Source organism: Prionailurus viverrinus, chromosome A1 (genome assembly GCF_022837055.1).
Source record: "Prionailurus viverrinus isolate Anna chromosome A1, UM_Priviv_1.0, whole genome shotgun sequence".
In the NCBI taxonomy this organism is placed as follows: domain Eukaryota; kingdom Metazoa; phylum Chordata; class Mammalia; order Carnivora; family Felidae; genus Prionailurus; species Prionailurus viverrinus.
In genome coordinates, this window is record NC_062561.1 from 140,246,361 (window position 1) to 140,269,701 (window position 23,341).

General features: G+C 38.6%; 1 protein-coding gene across 5 annotated transcripts in view; it reads right to left on the minus strand.

The window, feature by feature from the left end:
* Positions 1 to 23,341, minus strand: part of ANKRD31 (ankyrin repeat domain 31) — a 137,570-nt gene that overhangs the window by 4,589 nt on the left and 109,640 nt on the right. For all 5 annotated transcript variants that reach the window (XM_047879451.1, XM_047823193.1, XM_047879458.1 and 2 more), the window contains 2 exons: positions 8,860 to 9,000; positions 2,513 to 2,615 (listed from right to left, as the gene is read on the minus strand). In XM_047879451.1, coding sequence (XP_047735407.1) covers positions 2,513 to 2,615; positions 8,860 to 9,000 — 244 coding nt within the window. The remainder of the gene's footprint in view (positions 1 to 2,512; positions 2,616 to 8,859; positions 9,001 to 23,341) is intronic.

A 23,341-nucleotide genomic window follows, 5' to 3' on the forward strand; every position in this document is an offset into this window, starting at 1 on the left:
TGTATGGAAGTGTTGAATCACTATGTTGTACACTTGAAACTAATACTACACTGTATGTCAACTAATTGGAATTTAAATAAAAACTTTAAAAAAAGTAAATGAAATTGGAGAGTTTCTCTTTTTTTTTTTACCTTTTCCAAATTTCATTTTTCCAACACCTATTTGCTTGGTTCCTATACTAGGTCATCTAAACAAGGCGCATCTGCAAGTCAAAGGGAGTGCTACTAATAAATTCGCTGGATTAAGGACTGCCCTGGCCCAGCTGGGATGCATAATCACCCTAGGTCTGGGAAATGTAAATAGGTCTTCCTAATTTCCTTACTCCCAGAAAGCACTATTCTGAAGAGTGTGACCATTAAAAAGTGTAAGAGAACAGATTATGTTCATGATACGAAGCAGGCTTTTGAAATCTGTAAGGCCTTGTTTTTCCTTCAAACTTTGTGTATCCTAGAATGTCAGATCCACAATTTCCATGATATTTTGATATGCAAAAGAGGGAAAAAGATTTTCTCTTCAATGGTTGGCTTGTAATAAGGTTATAGAGTTTACATTTTTCTAATCTGCCAGGTTGTTGGATTTCTGTCAGGTACTACAAAACCAGATACAGAAGAGTCCTAAATTAAAGAGGTTCAAATAAAGTTCCAACAGCAGCCTACAGAATGCCAGCAGAGACCTGCAGCATCCTAGGCCCAGATGAAGGTAGCAAGAAGTTGGCTGGCATATTGGCACTCCATAGTTCTCAAATTAGCATTGACACTGTGTGAAATATCTAAAGGAAAGAAAATTCAGTATTTCTGTAAACAGTGTTTACGATTTAGAAATTTGTTTATATTGCAGGCAACAGAAGCAGCAGTTCAGAACCCATTTTTTATTTCATGCTCACTTAGCAGGGGAACCATGAGCCCTCTGAGGAAGGAGAGAAATGGCTAGGGTTGGAAATGCCTGCCTAGAGCTAAGAAACCTGAGGAGCAGATAACTTCTGTGAAATAGGAAATAGGGAAGATCCTGTATTTCTGCTCTAATTCTTGAGGTTAGAAACCAGGAGGATAAAGGGTTTGCTTGACTTTCCTGTGTGTGTGTGTGTGTGTGTGTGTGTGTGTGTGTGTGTGTGTGTGAGAGAGAGAGAGAGAGAGAGAGAGAGAGAGAGAGAGAGAGAGAGAGAGACAATTTCTGTTTTACCAGATCTATTCTCCCAGAATGATGAAAAGCACTCTTGAGGCTATCTTCAGAAAAATGGGGAAAATGCATCCTATTCTAAAGCCAGTTTTTGAGACAAAGAAGGACCCTAGGAGGTTACAGTGGATTAGATATAAAGTTAGGAAAGGAAAGTCCTTGGAATTATTAAGGTTTGTTGTAGGAAGGATGGCCCTGGGGAGACTCTGGTTAGGGGCTTAATGATAGTAATCCCTGTTTGGTTGTTGACTCTGGTTATCACAGAATTATCATCTTCTGTATTATACTTCCATTTCTGCTTATACTGTCCCCAACTGGTCTGAGGCAGGGACACTGGGGGAAAAAGCAAAGGGTAACAGAGACTTAGTTATATTTGTTTTGTAGAAATGTGTGCGGCCTCTTCCCAGATCATTTCAAAATCTGCCGCTTAACAATGAAGACGACATTCTCTTCAGCTTTCTTGGGTTAAAGTTGATTCCACCAGATAAAGCACATTAGTTTACACTGACAAGCAAAGATTTATTTTAGTACTTGATTTTAGATAACTAACCAAATCATGCCTGCAGGAAGGAAAAAAGTACCATTTTTCCTTTTATATGACACTTAAAAATCTACCCAAAGTAAGTATAATATAGATTTAGAGAATGGAATTGTGAGAAAAGGTGTCATTTAAAAAATTCTCCTAGAATGAACTATGCTTAAAAATGGAGTGTTATAAACAAACCAACAGAAAATAAGTGTTGGTGAGGATGTGGGGAAATTGGAACCCTTGTATGTTGCTTGTGGACATGTAAATGACTCAGTTGCTGTGGAAAACGGTTTGGCTGTTCCTCAAAAACTTCAACATATGATTATCATATGATGCAGCAATTCCACTCCTAGGTATACATCCAAAAGAACTAAAACCAGGTTAAAATATATGTATAGACATGCTCACAGCAGCACTACTTCCAAAAAAGGGAAACCGAATGTCCTTCAGGGCAAGATCCTTAAAAGCATTATGCTAAATGAAAGATGTCAGACACAAAAGGTTATATATTATATGATTCCATTTATATGATACATTCAGAACAGGCAAATTCATACAGACAGAAAGTAGACCGAGGGGAGCAATTGTTGAATGGGTGTGGAGTTTCTTTTTGGGTAATGAAAGTTGTTTTGGAACTACACAGAGGTGGTGGTTGCTCACCACTGTGAGTGTACTAAATGCCACTGAATTGTTCACTGTAGAATGGTTATTTGAATGTTACATGAATGAAAATACAAAACAAGGAGTGCTTTCTCAGTAGCTTTGGGCACTTTCCTCACAACTAAGAAATGGGTGTTGGTCTGCACGTACCTGGAAGACAAGGTTGATGTTGCTGAGGCGCCATGTTTGGCTCTGAGGGTACAGGTATTTCCTCAGAAACGTACTTTACAAGCTCTTTCCCCAGATATGTTACCTGTACACAAGTAAGCACAGAATTCAAAAATTCTACATTTCAAAAGAAGCAAATACACGTCTCTCTTGCAAATTGTAACTTTGGTAAAGTATTGACTGTTGTCTATCACAGACTGGCAAACCATAGTCCATGGACAAATCTGGCCTGCCCCCTTTGTTTGTAAGTAAAGTTTTATTAGAACACAAAGATACCCATTCATTTACTTACTATCAATGGATGCTTTTATGCTACACCATCATTGAATATTGGTGACAAAGACCATACGCCCATGAAGCCTGAAATCTTTATTATTTGGCCCTTTAGAGAAGAAATTTGTTACCCCTGCTTTTTATCATTAATTCTCTTTCCATTCACTTAGTAAACAACCATTAAACCAGCATGGGCTACTTTATAGTGTTAAAGAAGTAGCATTGTACTAATAAAATTAAACCACAAAAGTTAATAGTACTTTTCAAGAAATAAGACATTTAACTGTTCAGATTAATATCATTTCAGGACTATGCATCCAATTTTTTTGGGTTTTTCTGGTTTGTTTGTCAACTTAGCTATTGTTTATCAGCCTTGAAGGTCAGATCTTAGAGATCCCTGCACACAAATGGGCTAGGCTGAGGCACACTGGCGAACATTTGCCACAGGGTCCTTGGGTTCTCCACTCTTTGTTCCTGGGCAGCCTAATAATACGCCTCAGAAGCTAGGCTCACTGTGGCTAAACCATCCAGTCTCAGCTCGAACATCCCTTCCTCCAGGATGCTTTCTTAGAACTTCTAGAAACTTAGGCAATAACCTTCCTCTAGACCCCCATAATTTCTGCGCTTATTTTTCTGTCAAGGAACTTATCTCATTTAAATGAAATTATGTGTTAAGAGGTCTGCTTCCATTAACATAAACTCCTTGAAGACAAGGTCTGTGTCATATTCATTTTTATACTCTTAGCACTTTGCATACTGCCTGACAATCCTGGGGAGAAAACCTCTGCAGTCTGAGCTCTTAAGCAAGATTCTTACATTCTTTGAGCCTCTGTGCATTTGTAAAACGAGTACCTCCAAGCTTATCAGGCTGTTGTGAGGATTAGAATACATGAAAAGCATTTGGCAAACTGTCGAGCATGTCTTGAGTGCTCAGTAAAAGCTGTTATTTAACAGAATGGGGCAGACATAAGGAATCTGGAAGGTTTAGGCACCCTCTGGGCTCAATCCCATGACCAAACAAACTTGGTAATGGAAATGGAACAGATCTGTCTGACCCACTGTGCTAACCCATCCCCACCTGCCACAGGAGAGATGAGGCCTCTGAATGCCATCTGTCAGTTCTCCCAACAACTAACAATTAGAAACAACAGATTTTGTTCACGTTGTGCCTTGATAATATCCAAAATACCTTACAGGCCCATCAATATGCAGGCTCAGTATATTCTCACCTGTACTTCAGATTTAAAGCAGATTTTTATCAGTTAGTACTGGGTAATATAAAGTGGTAAAATTGTACCTTAGTAGCCTTAGAAGCCATGAGTCCGCATAGGTCTTAAACATAGCACTAGGGGTAATTCAGACATAGAACACAGCTTTAAGAAAATCCACGGAGTTAAAGATCTAGTTTCTTCAAGGTGGGGGTAATTTATTGAATGAGGATAATAATATATAGACCTCAAACTGAACAGGCACTGGTCACTCCTGGAAACTGTCCATTTCATAATAGTGTCTGTGCTCTAGTTGTCTAAAGCATAAGAGCCAACAATCATCATATTTGCATATAACTCAAACTCTGAATCCTAAACTAAATCTTGAATCCAAATCTAGCTCATATGCCTGCTCTGATAGAGGCATGTAGGATGAGCTGTTGGTGAGGTTTTTAGGGTCTTGGACTACATAGCTGCCAGCAATCTTGACAACTTTACCACTCAAAACCCACTGTGATGAGGGGCAGCTGATGGGATGCCTCCTCCCCCCAGAGAACAGTAATAAAGCCGGAGTTAGGGTAAGATGCGTTCTGTGAGGGTTATCTGCAGGTTGTGGTGGTCCTGCTTTTCTAAAATGTATAACTACAGGAGTGCTTCATCCGAAGGTCACTGATGCTCTCCTTGAAGCTCTTAGGTAGAAGGTCCATTATTCTTCAGAAATTAGTTCATTGTGATTGCCTAATATTATACTTGGGAAAGAAATGGTGTGCATTTGTGTGTGTGTGTGTGTGTGTGTGTGTGTCTGTGTGTGTCTGTGTGTGTGTGAGGTAGATGCATGATTCAATTAGCCACTATTCTGGAAATGTAGTTAATCAGCCAAGTGAAATTATTAATTAACTTTATTTTGGTATGGTCTCTGAAGAAATAAAGTACAATCTCAATTGTCATTAACTGCAGTAACAAATGTTTCTCTATACCTTATGTTCTAACGCATCAAGAGAAAATATAAAACATAACCTGCCTCTGAACATTAAAGAGGTGTCCAAGAATTTACTCCCCTGCTGGGGCTCTATTTTATTTGAAAGTATCAGTCCATTTTTCGTATGTCTTCAGGAAAACCATTTGTTGGTACTGACTAATGGGAATCTGTTCATGGATGATCAAATGACTGTTTTACTTCCATTTCAAGTTTTATGAAGCAAGTCTAAACAAATTTACACTATCCCAAAAGGAAGAAAGAGGAAAGGAAAATTGTTTTTGTTGGAGGATGGGAGAGGGGGCAGAAAAGAGCAAAGAAACAGAAGAAAACTATAGGTTTTTCTTTTAGGTTCACTGTAACACCAAGACATATTTGGCTAAAAAATTAAAATAATTCTCAAATATTTGAGAAGGGAGGATAAAAGTATAATAACTGCCACAAAAGACAGATCCTGGGGAAATATGATGGAAGTGAGGTTCACTTTCACACCGCCCCCCTCTTCCCAATCCCCATCCTAGAGCCTTCTCCACTTCCTTCTCCACTTCCCCCAGGCAGTCTATGTAGCTCCAGGCAAGAGAAGGGCAGTAGGCCTTCATATTATTTACAATCTTCGGGATTCACACACCTCTTGGATATTTGTATTTTGAAAGGGCCCACGTCTCCAGAGTAGAAGCAGGACTCACAGAAGTTTAAGTTAATTAAGACACTTTAGGAATGATTAATTGACTCAATGAGGCTGGCTGGCTGTCCAGATCAACAATTCCCATCACTTTCTATACTCCTACCTCAACCTTTCCCTACCTTGATATTCCTAATCATGGTGGTGGGAGGATTATTTTAGAAAGTGTGTAGGGTGAGGGGTAACCACAGAGAAAAGTTAATACTAGATCCAAAACAGTGAATTTATAAGGGTCGAAACTCAGAGAGTGAGTCATTTGGATGGAAAGTATGTTTGCCCAAGAGAGCAGTCACTGCTCCTTCAGTCACTGCCCAAAATGGCAGTGTATTCTTCATCTGCAAAGATCCAGCCCTGAGCATTCACAAAATGAATGGTCACTGCCATTCTTACAATTTCCTACCACAACTGTATCACAGAAAGGCATTTTTTTCGGCCAGAAGTGAGCAATTTTTGCTGCACAAGAATGAGGCTTTGCATAAATCCACAAAGACAGCTAGGTAACACTGTGTGCTCTTTTCAGTTCACAGCAACTGGTTTCCAATGAAAGGAATGTGGGCTCCCTTGTGTTGTAAATGTAGAAAATAATGTCCTTCTGCCCTTACTTGTTGTAAATGTGGAAAATAATATACAGGGAACCAAAAGACCAGATTCTAATCCTAGTTCTGGCACTTACTGGCCTTGGGGGTAATCAACTCACTTAATCTCCTACAACTCTGGTTTTACATCCATAGATAGAGAAAATAGTTAATTTTCTTGCCTCATGGGGTTGTTGTGAAAGAATACATGTAAAAGCCTTTATAAATCACACATAACTATCCAAGTCCTAGAATTTCCACATTGGAAGGGTCTTTAGAGACCATTTAGCACTACTACTTATTTCATACATAAGAAAAATGACGTTCAGAAAGGTTAAGTGACTTGATCCAGATCAGTGATTCTCACTCTAGGCTGCATATTACAATTACCTGGAAAGCCTGAATTGCCACCTGGTCTTCAGTCAAGACTATTAGATCAGAAGGTATGGAGCTGGGGTCCTCCAGGCATTAGCAGTTTTTAAAAGCTCCTCAAGTGATTCCAATGTGTAGGCAGGATCGAAAAACATTCCCAGATCATGTAACTTATCACGAGTGGAACCGGGAACCAGCCTGGTCTCCTGTCTCCCTCCCAGAGATCACTCTGCCATATCAGGATGATACCTAATAGTCAGGAGACTGCAGGAGTGAGAGGGATCAGTGATGCCCAGTGGGAGTAAGCATCAGAATTCCCTGTATAGCAGCCCAGCTGCTTGGGTAGGAAGTATGAGTCATCTCTGTGTCTAGTGGCTGTTGTCATTCTGTCTGAGGCAGGATAAGACCTAGTTTTCTGGCATTTCTTGCCTGACAAGCAACCACTCCGGGACCTATAGCCACACCAGCATTCTCAGAATGAGTCAGGAGAAATGTTCACATTGACCAATGTAGCCAAAACACCCTGTCACTCAGAAGCAACTGTGAAGTCAGGAGTTACTTCAAGATAAGAGGAGGCAAAGGTTTCTGTGTTAAGTTTTAAAAGAGGGTTTTAAACACTGCAAAAATTTTTACTGGGGTAGTGTTTCTCAGCTTGGGGTATTTATTAAAAGTACATGAGCACCCTGTGGTAATTTTTAAGACTATTTTTGAATATTAAAACAAATCTAAGCCTACTTAATCTGTACGAATATCTTATACCCAATAATTCTAATTTTAGCACCCACATTTGCCTTTGACTTCACTATCACCTCGGTGTTAAACCATATGACTAACTGACATGTCCAATGAGAAAAGACCACAGGCAATGTGATATATAAATGAGGCTTAAGTACAGAGTGAGGGCCAAATGATGTCACAGCCAGCTATTCAAAAGCAGAAAATGCAGTAGTTCCAATAAAGAAAAAGAGTGGGAGAACTGAGTCATCACTGGGCACACTGTAGCAGAGGCATGTCGAGCTCAAAAAAACTAAACTACAGAAATCAGAACCATATTCAGGCTGTAAGCATAGACTATTTCAACAAAATGATAAAATCTATCACAAGTTTGAGAAACTTTTTAATAAAAAGGGATTTCCAAGGGTAAAATGTTAATTACTAACATGCAAATATGACTTATGAATCCACAGAAAGGACTGGGCAGGGTAAATTGAAAGCAGGTGGCCTGGTGACTCCAGGGGTGGGAAATAAACAACTAGAAAAAACCTTTAAGAAAAAACCCATAAAGACTATAAAGTAGAAAAAAATCCAAGATGTACTGATGTAAGTGAGGGAACTACAACACAATTTTGGAAGCACCTGACACAAAGGTCTAGAACACTGGAAAGCAATTTAGGGATGCAGAAGGAGAGGAGAAACTAGGAGGGAGGGTGGGCAGAGCTAAGTGGGACAATAAAGGAGAGAAGAAACTGGGCCTTTTATTACTAGTACACTGAGGCTTACTGTAATGGCTAGTGGAGGCTGAAGGCATCTGCAATTCTGTTTAACAGTAATGGTGGATGTCTGATGATTCACACTTTCCTGGGTGAATCATTCCAAGACTCTTCCCTGAAGTGTGACAATGGATATCTGGAGGTGGCTGATCTTGGCCATCAAAGGTGTCAGTCATTAATTGTCTTCAACTGGTGGTTAAACTGGGCTTACAACGCAGAAGACAGAACTGAGGGGAAGATTACTAAGTCTGGGAAGTCAGAATGAAAACAAGTATTTCTTTTTGGGGGTTTAGCAACTGATGGATAAGACTGAATTCAAACAAAAGTGCAGCATAACCTCTGTGGGTCTTAGGCTGCTTGCTCCTTCCTGTGGTCTTGGGGAAGATTTTCCTTCACTGCACCAGAATACTAACATATTAATTATCAATACATCAGAGGTCCCAAATTTTCTCTAGGGAGTCACAAAGACCTGAAATCACCTGGGGGAATCCTAGGGGGGAATCAGGACATTTGAATTTCTGAGACTAGGTGAGGAACAAGGATGGAGAGGCTCAGTCAGCTGTCCAAGTCTGCCCCTGGGGAATTCTGTTAAACAAGAGTTGTAGGGGAAAGCACGTAGCATATTGTATTAAGGATATATGAGGACATAAACGAGCTTGGAGAAGTTCAGATTTCTTAAAAATAATAGTTTTATCATAAAAATGTACATTTCTATTTGAATATGAAGTTACAGATAAATTAAGAATGACCCACCTTACTCCAAGCATAATTCCAAGTCACGTAACTGTCGTCTCCTAGAAGATCCTTGAGCCAGGTGACTGGATTTTGATAAATCTGACCATTTTCTACCTTAATTTTACCACTCAATAAAACACTGGCTTTGTGAGTAGTCTCCTGAAGTGAAAAATAAAAGAAAAATTAAGAAGGAAAAATACCTGAAATATGTGAACATCTGCTTTTGACCAGGATGAAGTAAGAGGAAGCAGATTTGTCCTAACACGAACAAAAAATAGACAACATATATAAAGCGATAGTGTGTAAGATACCAAACAACATCAGGCAACAAAGTACAGTGATCCCTGAGAAGTGAGAAATTAATGAGGTGAGCCTTCCAAGTGTCCCAGCCATTGACTTGAGAGAATTTCCAAGTCATGGTACAGGGAGAGGGGATCCAGGCAAAGCCTGTGGACTCCCGGAGGTGAAGAGGCAGAGCAGAGTATAGGAAGGCAAAGTGCCCAGAGTCTGTAGGACAGTACTGAAGAAGAGAGAAATACAAAGAGAGAGAGAGCTCTGTAGATCTTCAGAGGGTCCTCTTTGAGTATTCAGCTGAGTAGTGATTAGAGGTAATGACACCTGGCATTCAGAAAGGGCAAAAATAGTGCCTGTTTCCAACAGAAAACTCAAAACTGGTGGGGCACTGGTAAGGTACACAGAAGAAACTTACTTAAGTAGTGAGAAATAATTAGCCCTAGACTGAAAACATGCTCCAATCCTGCCTACCACATCTTAACAGCAAGACTTAAAAGGATCAAATTGTTTCCAAGGAACTTACCTGTATTTTGGAACAAATATATAAAATGTTTATAAGACTACAAAAATATCCAGCATCCAACAAGGTAGATTTCACAATGTGTGGGATTCAATAACAAATTAACAGGCCTGCAAATAAGTAGGAAAATGCAATCCATACAGAAGAGACAAAGCAATCAACTGAAAATGACCAAGACTGATAAGAATGTTATAATCAGCAGATAAAGACATTAAGTAGTTATTATAATCATATTCCACATGTTCAAAAGTTATGTGGAGGCAGGGAAAATATTTTTTAAAAGACTCAACTCAAAGTTCTAGAGATGTAATTACAATGTGTGAGATGAAGAGTACTAGATGGGAATAGCATGTCTAATAATAGATTAGACATTGCCAACAAAAAGATTGGAAAATTCAAAGATAAAGCAATAGGAACTGCATAAAAATGAAACACCGAGAAAAGAGAACTTAAAAAATGAACAGATAATCAGTGAATTGTGGAATGATTTCAACCAATCTGTGTGTAATAAGAGGTTAAAAAAGGAGGGGAGGGAAGAAAAAACACTTGAAGAAATAAATTGGCTGAAATTCTTCCACATCTGAGATTCAAATTTGGAACCCAGAGACTCAAGAAATCCAATAAACCCTAAGTATAAGAAACATGAAAAAAATTATGCTAATGCATCTCATAATCAAAATTGTTTAAATCCAGGGATCAAGAGAAAGTCACTAAAAGCAGCCAGAAGGAGCAAAAAGACACATTATGTACAGAGGGACAAAGTTAAGGACAATAGTGTATTACTTGTTGAAAACAATGCAATCAAGAACACAGTCAAGCAACATCTTTAAAGTACTCAAAGAAAAAAAACATTCCAACCTAGAAACCTGTATCTAGCAAAAATATCTTTCAAAAATGAAGGTAAAATAAACTTTTTCACAAATGCAAAAGTCAAAAGGATTCATTATCAGTAGAAGACCTTCAATACAAGAAATGTTAAAGGTAGTCCTCCAAGAGAAGAAAATGATAGCAAATGGAAATCAGGATCTACACAAAGAAAAGAAAAACAGTAACAGTAATTACATAAGAAAGATATTTTTCTTTTTATTTAAATCTCAAGATAATTAGCTGCTTAAACAAAAATAATGATGCAGTATGGAATTTATAACATTGGGTAAAATATATAACACAAAGGTCAGGAGTAGAAAAATGGAAGCATGCTACTTTGCAGTTCTTATAGTATACATAAAGTGGTACAATATCACTTAAAGGCAGACTGGGGGAAGTTAAAAATATGTACTATAAACTCTAAAGCCACAACTGAGTAAAAAGAGTTGTAGCTAATAAACTAACAAAGGAGATAGAACACAAAAAAAAAAAAAAAGAAAAAGGGAACAAAGAAGAGATGAGAGAAATAGAAAACAGATGTCATGTGATAAATTTAAACCTAACTATATCAGAAGTCTCACCAAATATAAATATTCTAGAATCAACTTCTGGCATGACAATGTGAGGATCCACTCCCAGGTGAAAAAGCATTTAAAAATCGTTTAAATCTCTGAAAATGGTCATAAAGGCATGCAGCAAATAGACATCTATTCAGCTAAATCTATGACAATTAGGTAAAAAAAAAAAAAAAAAAAAAGGGGAGTCTGTGGTATGTGAACCAAGATTGCTTCCTTCTTCCCTTCCCGGTTCAGTGAGGTGCAGATTCTACTCCAGAATGTGTAGCCACAAACACAGGGCTCCCTCTCCCTACAGCCCCTAGTCAGAGGGCCACCTTCTTGTCAAGGGCAGGATATCAACATTTCTCATCCTGCCCTCAGCTATTAGTTGCTAAGGTTAAGTTGAAGGTAAGTGCAGCCAAGAGGCTGGATGCCTGGGTGGCTCAGTCGGTTCAGCATCTGACTTTGGCTCAGGTTATGATCTCATGGTTTGTGAGTTCAAGCCCGCATCGGGGTCTGTGCTGACATCTCAGAGCCTGGAGCCTGCTTCCAATTCTGTGTCTCACTCTCTCTCTGCCTCTTCCCCACTTGCACTCTATCTCTCTTTCTCAAAAATAAACATTAAAAACATTTTTAAAGAAAAACAAAAATAAAAGAGGCAGGGGATCCCTTCTGCATAGCCTGCACTGGCAAGGTAGGGGCTCTACCTTTGGCATGGTGTCACTATGACTACTGGGACCCTGATCACCCTTGCCTGGCTTAAAAGGTGGTGGTTTCACATCAGGAGAGAGAAGCTATAAAGGCATGAAGCTACTGTGCCTGCCTCAGCTAAATGCTCAACTACTAAAGCCGGGGTGCCGTTCAAAGAAAAACTGCTGTGTTCTCACCCAGCTCCCGAGCTAAGGTACAGAGACTTTGCCTGGGAAAAGAAGGAAGCCTTAAAACAGATGGTTCCTAATCTCCTCCAAAGGAAATGACTTCATTTGCAACAGAACATAGAAGTTCAAGCTCAAAGGCACTTTAAAGGCAGTACAGGTTGTGGTAAAAGACAACTGAAAGTAAATTGGTGGATTCATTGGAGATACAGGCTAAGCTGTATGCTGGCTAGTTTTCAGGAGAAAATTGGGAGAATAGATAGTAGGGCAGAGACTTCTTAAAGTCAGAATAAAACTCCAACACTGACCTCAAAAACTATCCCTTCAAAGGAGCACACATTTAAATGGATTAGTCTGTAGCAATTTATGCTTCAGGTCATTGTTGAAAACAATAGAACAATGAACCAGCAATAAGTGGAGCTTGATGGTTAGCTATGGTCAGGGAAAGAGACACAGAGAGACCTGCCAAGGCCTAAGTCCATGTGATATAATATCAAAAGTTTAACACTATAGTACGTAAAAATAACCTCACTAAAACAATCTATCCAGTAACTAAATAAGCAGGCACATAACAATAACAAGCCTAAGAGAAGGTGGAAGCCAGTACGCAAATTTACTATAATCCATGACCCATTTAAAAATATCTAAAATGTCCAGTTCCAACAAAAAATGATGACAGATGTGGGAAAACAGGAAAAGTAAGACACATACACTAAACTAAAGCAACAGAAAACATCTGTGAGAGTGACCATATGTTGGATTTAACGAAGACTTCAAAACAGCTATTATAAAAATATTGAAAGAACTAAAGGAAACCATAATTAAACAAGTAAAGGAAGGAATGATGACAATGTCATATCAAATAGAAAATATCAATAAAGAGACAGAATTTAAAAAAGAGAACCAGGTAGTAGGTATGGAATTGAAAAGTACAATAACTAAAATGAAAACTTTACTAGAGGGACTTCTAGTACTAGAAGGACAAAAGAAAGGAATAGAAAATATACTGGAAAAAATAATGGCTAAAAACTTGCCAAATTTATTGAAAAACATTAATCTGTACTTTTCAAAGGAGGCTCAGTGACTTCTAATTAGGATAAACATGAAAAAGTTCATAAACAGAAACATGCTGAAAGTCAAAGACAATGAGAAAATAATGTACAAAAGAGAAAAATGACTCATTACTTACAAGGGGACCCCAAGAAGATTAACAGCCAGCTTCTTACCAGAAACAAGGGAGGCCAGAAGCAGTGGAATAATATATTCAAAGTGTACAAAGAAAAAAAGTGTCAACCAAGCATTCTATATCCAGCAAAGCTATCTTTCAAAAATGAAGTTAAATAAAAACATTCCAGAGGAAGATGGCGGTGTAGGAGGACGCTGGGCTCACCGCGTCCTGCTGATCACTTAGATTCCACCTACACCTGCCTAAATAACCCAGAAAACCGCCAGAAGACTAGCAGAATGGATTCTCCAGAGCCAAGCATAGATGAGAGGTCCACGGAAGAGGGTAGGAAGGGCGGAGAGGCGGTGTGCGCTACACGGACTGGTGGGAGGGAGCTGGGGCAGAGGGGCAGCCCGCTGGCAAAGGAGAGCCCAAGTCTGGCTTGCAAAAGCGGAGGGGCCAGACGGAGTGTGTTCTGACAGCAAGCGGGACTTAACATCTGGAAGGTTATAAGCTAACAGCTCTGCTCGGAGAACGGGAGGGCTGGAGGACAACAGGAGGGAGAGTTGTTGAGCTCCGGACAACAGAGGGCAGCTTGGAGGGGAACAAAGGCGCTAGCCAGTGCCATCTCCCTCGCCCATCCCCTAGCCAAAATCCCAAAGGGAACCAGTTCCTGCCAGGGAACTTGCTTGCACTGTGCAAACACCCAACGCTGTGCTTCTGTGGATCCATCCCTCTGGCGGGTCTGACTTCCTCCTGGTGCCACAGGGCCCCTCCCGAAGCGGATCTCCAAAGGAAAAGCAAGATGAGCCTGCCCCTCCCACCCCTGTGCACCTTGCCCATCTACCCCAGCTAATACGCCAGATCCCCAGCACCACAAGCCTGGCAGTGTGCAAGTAGCCCAGATGGGCCACGCCACCCCACAGTGAATCCTGCCCCTAGGAGAGGTGAAGAGAAAGTACACACCAGTCTGACTGTGGCCCCAGCGGTGGGTTGGGGGCAGACATCAGGTCTGACTGCGGCCCCGCCCACCAACACCAGTTATTCAAGACAGTACAGGGGAAGTGCCCCGCATTTCCACCCCACTCCAGGGACTATCCAAAATGACGAAACGGAAGAATTCCCCTCAAAAAAACGTCCAGGAAATAACGACAGCTAATGAACTGATCAAAAACGATTTAAACAGTATAACAGAAAGTGAATTGAGAGTAATAGTCATAAAATTAATCTCTGGGCTTGAAAACAGTATAAAGGACAGCAGAGAATCTACTGCTACAGAGACCAAGGGACTAAGGAACAGCCAGGAGGAGCTAAAAAATGCTATTAATGAGCTACAAACTAAAATGGAGACGACCACAGCTCAGATTGAAGAGGCAGAGGAGAGCATAGGTGAACTAGAAGATAAAATTATGGAAAAAGAAGCAGCTGAGAAAAAGAGAGATAAAAAAATCCAGGAGTATGAGGGGAAAATTAGAGAACTAAGTGATGCACTAAAGAGAAATAATATACGCATAATTGGTATTCCAGGGGAGGAAGAGAGAGGGAAAGGTGCTGAAGGTATACTTGAAGAAATAATAGCTGAGAACTTCCCTGATCTGGGGAAGGAAAAAGGCACTGAAATCCAAGAGGCACAGAGAACTCCCTTCAGACGTAACTTGAATCGATCTTCTGCACGACATATCATAGTGAAACTGGCAAAATACAAGGATAAAGAGAAAATTCTGAAAGCAGCTAGGGATAAACCTGCTCTAACATATAAAGGGAGACCTATAAGACTCGTGACCGATCTCTCTACTGAAACTTGGCAGGCCAGAAAGGAATGGCAGGAGATCTTCAATGTGAGGAACAGAAAAAATATGCAGCCAAGAATCCTTTATCCAGCAAGTCTGTCATTTAGAATAGAAGGAGAGATAAAGGTCTTCCCAAACAAACAAAAACTGAAGGAATTCATCACCACTAAACCAGCCCTACAAGAGATCCTAAGGGGGATCCTGTGAGACAAAGTACCAGAGACATCGCTACAAGCATGAAACCTATGGACATCACAATGACTCCAAACCCATATCTTTCTATAATAACACTGAATGTAAATGGACTAAATGTGCCAGCCAAAAGACATAGGGTATCAGAATGGATAAAAAAAAAACAAGACCCATCTATTTGCTGTCTACAAGAGACTCATTTTAGACCTGAGGACACCTTTAGATTGAGAGTGAGGGGATGGAGAACTATTTATCATGCCACTGGAAGTCAAAAGAAAGCTGGAGTAGCCATACTTATATCAGACAAACTAGACTTTAAATTAAAGGCTGTAACAAGAGATGAAGAAGGGCATTATATAATAATCACAGGGTCTATCCATCAGGAAGAGCTAACAATAATAAATGTCTATGCGCCAAATACGGGAGCCCCCAAATATATAAAACAATTACTCACAAACATAAGCAACCTTATTGATAAGAATGTGGTAATTGCAGGGGACTTTAACACTCCACTTACAGAAATGGATAGATCATCTAGACACACGGTCAATAAAGAAACAAGGGCCCTGAATGATACATTGGATCAGATGGACTTGACAGATATATTTAGAACTCTGCATCCCAAAGCAACAGAATATACTTTCTTCTCGAGTGCACATGGAACATTCTCCAAGATAGATCACATACTGGGTCACAAAACAGCCCTTCATAAGTATACAAGAATTAAAATCATACCATGCATACTTTCAGACCACAATGCTATGAAGCTTGAAATCAACCACAGGAAAAAGTCTGGAAAACCTCCAAAAGCATGGAGGTTAAAGAACACCCTACTAAAGAATGAGTGGGTCAACCAGGCAATTAGAGAAGAAATTTAAAAGTATATGGAAACAAATGAAAACGAAAATACAACAATCCAAATGCTTTGGGATGCAGCAAAGGCAGTCCTGAGAGGAAAATACATTGCAATCCAGGCCTATCTCAAGAAACAAGAAAAATCCCAAATACAAAATCTAACAGCACACCTAAAGGAAATAGAAGCAGAACAGCAAAGACAGCCTAAACCTAGCAGAAGAAGAGAAATAATAAAGATCAGAGCAGAAATAAACAATATAGAATCTAAAAAAACTGTAGAGAAGATCAACGAAACCAAGAGTTGGTTTTATGAAAAATAAACAAAATTGATAAACCTCTAGCCAGGCTTCTCAAAAAGAAAAGGGAGATGACCCAAATAGATAAAATCATGAATGAAAATGGAATTATTACAACCAATTCCTCAGAGATACAAGCAAATATCAGGGAATACTATGAAAAATTATATGCCAATAAACTGGACAACCTGGAAGAAATGGACAAATTCTTAAACACCCACACGCTTCCAAAACTCAATCAGGAGGAAACAGAAAGCTTGAACAGACCCATAACCAGCGAAGAAATTGAATCAGTCATCAAAAATCTCCCAACAAATAAGAGTCCAGGACCAGATGGCTTCCCAGGGGAGTTCTACCAGACGTTTAAAGCAGAGATAATACCTATCCTTCTCAAGCTACTCCAAAAAATAGAAAGGGAAGGAAAACTTCCAGACTCATTCTATGAAGCCAGTATTACTTTGATTCCCAAACCAGAGACCCATTAAAAAAAGAGAACTAAAAGCCAATATCCCTGATGAATATGGATGCAAAAATTCTCAATAAGATACTAGCAAATCGAATTCAACAGCATATGAAAAGAATTATTCACCATGATCAAGTGGCATTCACTCCTGGGATGCAGGAATGGTTCAACATTTGCAAATCAATCAACGTGATACATCACATTAATAAAAGAAAAGATAAGAACCATATGATCCTGTCAATCAATGCAGAAAAGGCATTTGACAAAATTCAGCAATGTTTCTTAATAAAAACCCTCGAGAAAGTCAGGATAGAAGGAACATACTTAAACATCATGAAAGCCATTTATGAAAACCCCACAGCTAACATCATCCTCAATGGGGAAAAACTGAGAGCTTTTTCCCTGAGATCAGGAACACGACAGGGATGTCCACGCTCACCGCTGTTGTTTAACATAGTGTTGGAAGTTATAGCATCAGCAATCAGACAACAAAAGGAAATCAAAGGCATCGAAATTGGCAAAGATGAAGTCAAGCTTTCACTTTTTGCGGATGACATATTATACATGGAAAACCCGACAGACTCCACCATAAGTCTGCTAGAACTGATACATGAATTCAGCAAAGTTGCAGGATACAAAATCAATGTACAGAAATCAGTTGCATTCTTATACACTAATAATGAAGCAAGACAAAGACAAATAAACTGATCCCATTCACAACTGCACCAAGAAGCATAAAATACCTAGGGATAAATCTAACCAAAGCTGTCAAAGATCTGTATGCTGAAAACTATAGAAAGCTTATGAAGGAAATTGAAGAAGATATAAAGAAATGGAAAAACATTCCGTGCTCATGGATTGGAAGAATAAATATTGTCAAAATGTCAACACTACCCAAAGCTATGTACACATTCAATGCAATCCCAATCAAAATTGCACCAGCATTCTTCTCAAAACTAGAACAAGCAATCCTAAAATTCATATGGAACCACAAAAGGCCCGAATAGCCAAAGTAATTCTGAAGAAGAAGACCAAAGCAGGAGGCATCACAATCCCAGACTTTAGCCTCTACTACAAAGCTGTAATCATCAAGACAGCATGGTATTGGCACAAAAACAGACACATAGACCAATGGAATAGAATTGAAACCCCAGAACTAGACCCACAAACGTATGGCTAACTAATCTTTGACAAAGCAGGAAAGAATATCCAATGGAAAAAAGACAGTCTGTTTAACAAATGGTGCTGGGAGAACTGGACAGCAACATGCAGAAGGTTGAAACTAGACCATTCACAAAAATAAACTCAAAATGGATAAAGGACCTGAACGTGAGACAGGAAACCATCAAAACCCTAGAGGAGAAAGCAGGAAAAGACCTCTCTGACCTCAGCCGTAGCAATTTCTTACTTGACACATCCCCAAAGGCAAGGGAATTAAAAGCAAAAATGAACTACTGGGATCTTATGAAGATAAAAAGCTTCTGCGCAGCAAAGGAAACAACCAACAAAACTAAAAGGCAACCACCGGAATGGGAAAAGATATTTGCAAATGACATATCGGACAAAGGGCTAGTTTCCAAAATCTATAAAGAGCTCACCAAACTCCACACCCGAAAAACAAATAACCCGGTGAAGAAATGGGTAGAAAACATGAATAGACACTTCTCTAAAGAAGACATCCGGATGGCCAACAGGCACATGAAAAGATGCTCAACGTCGCTCCTCATCAGGGAAATACAAATCAAAACCACACTCAGATATCACCTCACGCCAGTCAGAGTGGCCAAAATGAACAAATCAGGAGACTACAGACGCTGGAGAGGATGTGGAGAAACGGGAACCCTCTTGCACTGGTGGTGAGAATGCAAATTGGTGCAGCCACTTTGGAAAACAGTGTGGAGGTTCCTCAAAAAATTAAAAATAGACCTACCCTATGACCCAGCAATAGCATTGCTAGGAATTTACCCAGGGGATACAGGAGTACTGATGCATAGGGCACTTGTACCCCAATGTTTATAGCAGCACTCTCAACAATAGCCAAATTATGGAAAGAGCCTAAATGTCCATCAACTGATGAATGGATAAAGAAATTGTGTTTTAGGGGCGCCTGGGTGGCGCAGTCGGTTAAGCGTCCGACTTCAGCCAGGTCACGATCTCGCGGTCCGTGAGTTCGAGCCCCGCGTCGGGCTCTGGGCTGATGGCTCAGAGCCTGGAGCCTGTTTCTGATTCTGTGTCTCCCTCTCTCTCTGCCCCTCCCCCGTTCATGCTCTGTCTCTCTCTGTCCCAAAAATAAATAAACGTTGAAAAAAAAAAATTAAAAAAAAAAAAAAAAAAAAAAGAAATTGTGTTTTATATACACAATGGAGTACTACATGGCAATGAGAAAGAATGAAATATGGCCCTTTGTAGCAACGTGGATGGAACTGGAGAGTGTGATGCTAAGTGAAATAAGCCATACAGAGAAAGACAGATACCATATGTTTTCACTCTTATGTAGATCCTGAGACACTTAACAGAAACCCATCCGGGACGGGAAGAAAAAAAAAAAAAGAGGTTAGAGTGGGAGAGAGCCAAAGCATAAAAGACTCTTAAAAACTGAGACCAAACTGAGGGTTGATGTGGGGTGGGAGGGAGAGGAGGGTGGGTGATGGGTACTGAGGAGGGCACCTTTTGGGATGAGCACTGGGTGTTGTATGGAAACCAATTTGACAATAAATTTCATATATTGAAAAAAAACAGCTTAAAAAATCTGTTGTTTATTAAAAACAAACAAACAAACATTCCCCAGATAAACAAAAATGGAGACAATTTGTTGCTAGAGTACCTGAGAAGAAATACCAAAGGAAGTTTTTCATGTTGAAAGCAAGTGACCTCAAATGGTAATATGAATCCACTTGAGAAAACAAAAAGCATCAATAAAGGTAATTATACATTATAGAACACAGAATGAACAAATATTTATTCCCCTTCCTTAACTGATTTTAAAAAGCATTGTATAAAACAATAGGTACATAATGTATATATTTAGAAACAGCACAAAGGAAGTGTGTGGGAGCAAAGTTTTCTTGGGCTAGGGGAATGATACCAGATGGTAACTCAAATCCACAGGAACAAATGGAGAGAACCAAAAAGGGCAAATAAGAAGGTTAATAAAACAAAACCTAGAAATACATACTTGCTTTCTTTTCTATTTCTTTACAAATCACAAAGTTTTACGAAGTCATAATTACAACAATGAATTGTTGCATTTGAGATATAAAAGGGGGAGAAAGGGATAGAGCTATACAGGAGTTACAGTTCTTTATCTTACTAGAATTAATTAGTATAAATATGAAGCTGATTCTGATAAGTGAAGATATCATAGCATAAGCATTATGGAAATACTTCCAAAAATATGTCACTAAAGTCACTAAAGAAAAGTCACTAAAGGGGCTCCAGGGTGGCGCAGTCGGTTAAGCGTCCGACTTCAGCCAGGTCACGATCTCGCGGTCCGTGAGTTCGAGCCCCGCGTCGGGCTCTGGGCTGATGGCTCAGAGCCTGGAGCCTATTTCTGATTCTGTCTCCCTCTCTCTCTGACCCTCCCCCGTTCATGCTCTGTCTCTCTCTGTCCCAAAATAAATAAAAAACGTTGAAAAAAAAATTAAAAAAAAAAAAAAAGAAAAGTCACTAAAGAAACTAAAGTCACTAAAGAAACTAAAATGCTACACTGGAAAATATTCACTTAATGCAAAAAAAAGCAATAAAGGAAACACAGAGGAACAAAAAAGACATGAGACACATTAAAAACAAAAAGTAAAATAGCAGACGTAAGTCCAGCAATATTAATAATGTTAATTAAATGAGAGTGGATGAAAAAACTTATTCAAAAAGTAGAGGCTGTCAGACTTAGTTAAAAGAAAAACAAGATGTATGCTATATGCTGCATATAAAAGACAGATTAAATTGAAAGAGACAAGAAAATTGAACTTGAAAGGACGGAGAAAGATATATCATGCAGACAGCAACCTCAAAAAACTGCAGCAGTTATACTAATATCACACAAAATACACTTTACAATAAAAAGTATTACTAGAGATAACAAGAGACATTTTATAATAAGAAGAGGGTTAATGCATCAGGAAAATATAACAATTATAAACACACATGCACCTAATAAAAGAGCACCAACATACACGAAGCAAAAATTAACATAAATAAAGGGCGAAACAGACAATTCAACAATATTATAGTTGTCAACACTCCACTTTCAATAATACATAGAACAAACAGGCAGAAGATCAATGAGGAAAGAGAAAACTTGAGCAATATTATAAACTAACTACCCCAACAGGCATCTATAAAAAACCTTCTAACAACAGTAGAATAATTATTCTTCTCAAGTGCACATAGGGCCACATGCTAGTTAAGCCACAAAGTAAATCTCAGAAACTTTAAAAAAAATTTTTTTAATGTTTTTATTTATTTTTTTGAGACAGAGAGAGACAGAGCACAAGCGGGGGGGGGGGGGGGGGGCGGGGAGAAGAGAGGGAGACACAGAATTCGAAGCAGGCTCCAGGCTCCAAGCTGTCAGCCCAGAGCCCGACGCAGGGCTCGAATCCACAGACTGTGAGATCATGACCTGAGCTGAGGTCAGACGCTTAACTGACTGAGCCACCCAGGCGCCCCTAATCTCAGAAATTTTAAAAGGACTCAAATAATACTAGGTATACTCTCTAAATGCAACAGAGCGAAATTAGAAATTAATAAAAGAAAAAAATGGAACACTCACAGTTATGAGGAAATCAAACAACACACTCCTAAATAAGTAAAGTATTAAAGACATAATCAAAAGGCAAATACTTTGAGATGAATAAACAAACAACATACCAAAAATGATGGGATGCAGCAAAAGCAGTAGGCTAAAAGTAAATTTATAGCTGTAAATGCCTATATTGAAAAGAGAGAAAAATCTCAAATCAATAACCTGCACTTATAATGATGACACTGAAAAAAGAACAGCAAACTAAACACAAAGCAAGCAGAAAAAAGGAAATAATAAATACTAGAATGAAAATAAATAAAATAGGCAATAGAAGAACGATAAAAATCAATGAAATCAAAGTGGTTCTTTGAAAATATTAACAAAATTGACAAAACTTTAGTGACAGCGACCAAGAAAACAAGTGAGAAGACTCAAATTACTAAGATCAACAATGAAAATTAGTACACTACTACTGACCACACTGAAATAAAAGGGATTATAAGAGAAACTATCAATAATTCTGTGCTAATAAATAACAAAAAATAGACAAATTTCTAACAAAATAAAACTACCAAAAATGATTCAAGAAGAAATAGACAATTTGAAAAAACCTGTAAGAGACTGAATTAACACTCCAAACACTATGTACATAGAAAGAAAAAAAAATCCAGGTACAGATGGCTTCATTGCTGATTACTATCAAGCATTTAAAGAGAATTTAATACTAATATTTTGGATTACCAATATTCTAAAAATAGAAAAAGAGAAACATTTTAGTGAGATCAGTATAACCTTAATACCAAACCAGACAAAAGACAACACAAGAAAACTAAAGACCAATATCTTTAATAAATATGGATGCAAAAATCCTCAAAAACATATTAGAAAACCAAATCCAGCAACATATAAAAAGAATTATATACCATAACAAAGTGGGATTTATCTGCTTTTCCAGGAATGCAAGGTTGGTTTAATATCCAAAGATCAATTAATGTTCTACACCATTATCAAGAGAATACAAAACAAAAACCATATGATCATCACAACCGATGTGGAAAGAGCATTTAACAAAATCCAATATCCTTTCATGATAAAGACACTCAAGAAACTAGGAAAAGAAATTGCTGAGCCTAATATAGGGCATCTAAGAAAAAACCTATAGCTAACATTGTACTTAACAGTGGAAGCCTAAATTTTTTCTAAGAAACATAGTCTCATCTTAGGGAAAAAACAGAAGTGTGATCTCACTGTTTTATTTCAATACTGCACTGGTGTTAGCCAGTGCAGCTACACAAAAAGAAATGAAAAGCATTCACAATGGAAAGAAAGAAGTAAAACTGTCTTTATTCATAGCCAACTTGATCATCTATGTAGAAAATCCAATGACTTCTACAAAAATTTACAGGAAGTAGTGAGTTTAGCAAGATTATAAAATAACATCTCAATATACAAAAATCAATTGAATTTCTACCTATGAGCAATAAACAACCAAAAATTGACATTTAAAAAATATCATATATATTACTATCAAAACCATGAAATACTTAGGGATAAATCTGGTAAAAGATATGAAAGACCTGTATACTGACTCCTACAACTGCTGGGAAAAATCAAAACGTCTAAATTAACAGAGAGCTATATCATGTTCATGATCTGGACAACTCAATATTGCTGAGATGTCATCTGTCCCAAAATTCATCTACAGATTTAGCTCAATACCAATATAAATGACAGCATCCCCTTTTTTTTAAAAAAAGAAGCTGACAAACTCACTCTAAAATTCATATGGGATTGCAGAAGACCTAGAATAGCCAAAACACTTTACAAAAAGGAAGAACAAAACTGGAGGACTAACACTACCTGGTTTTAACCCTTATTACAGAGC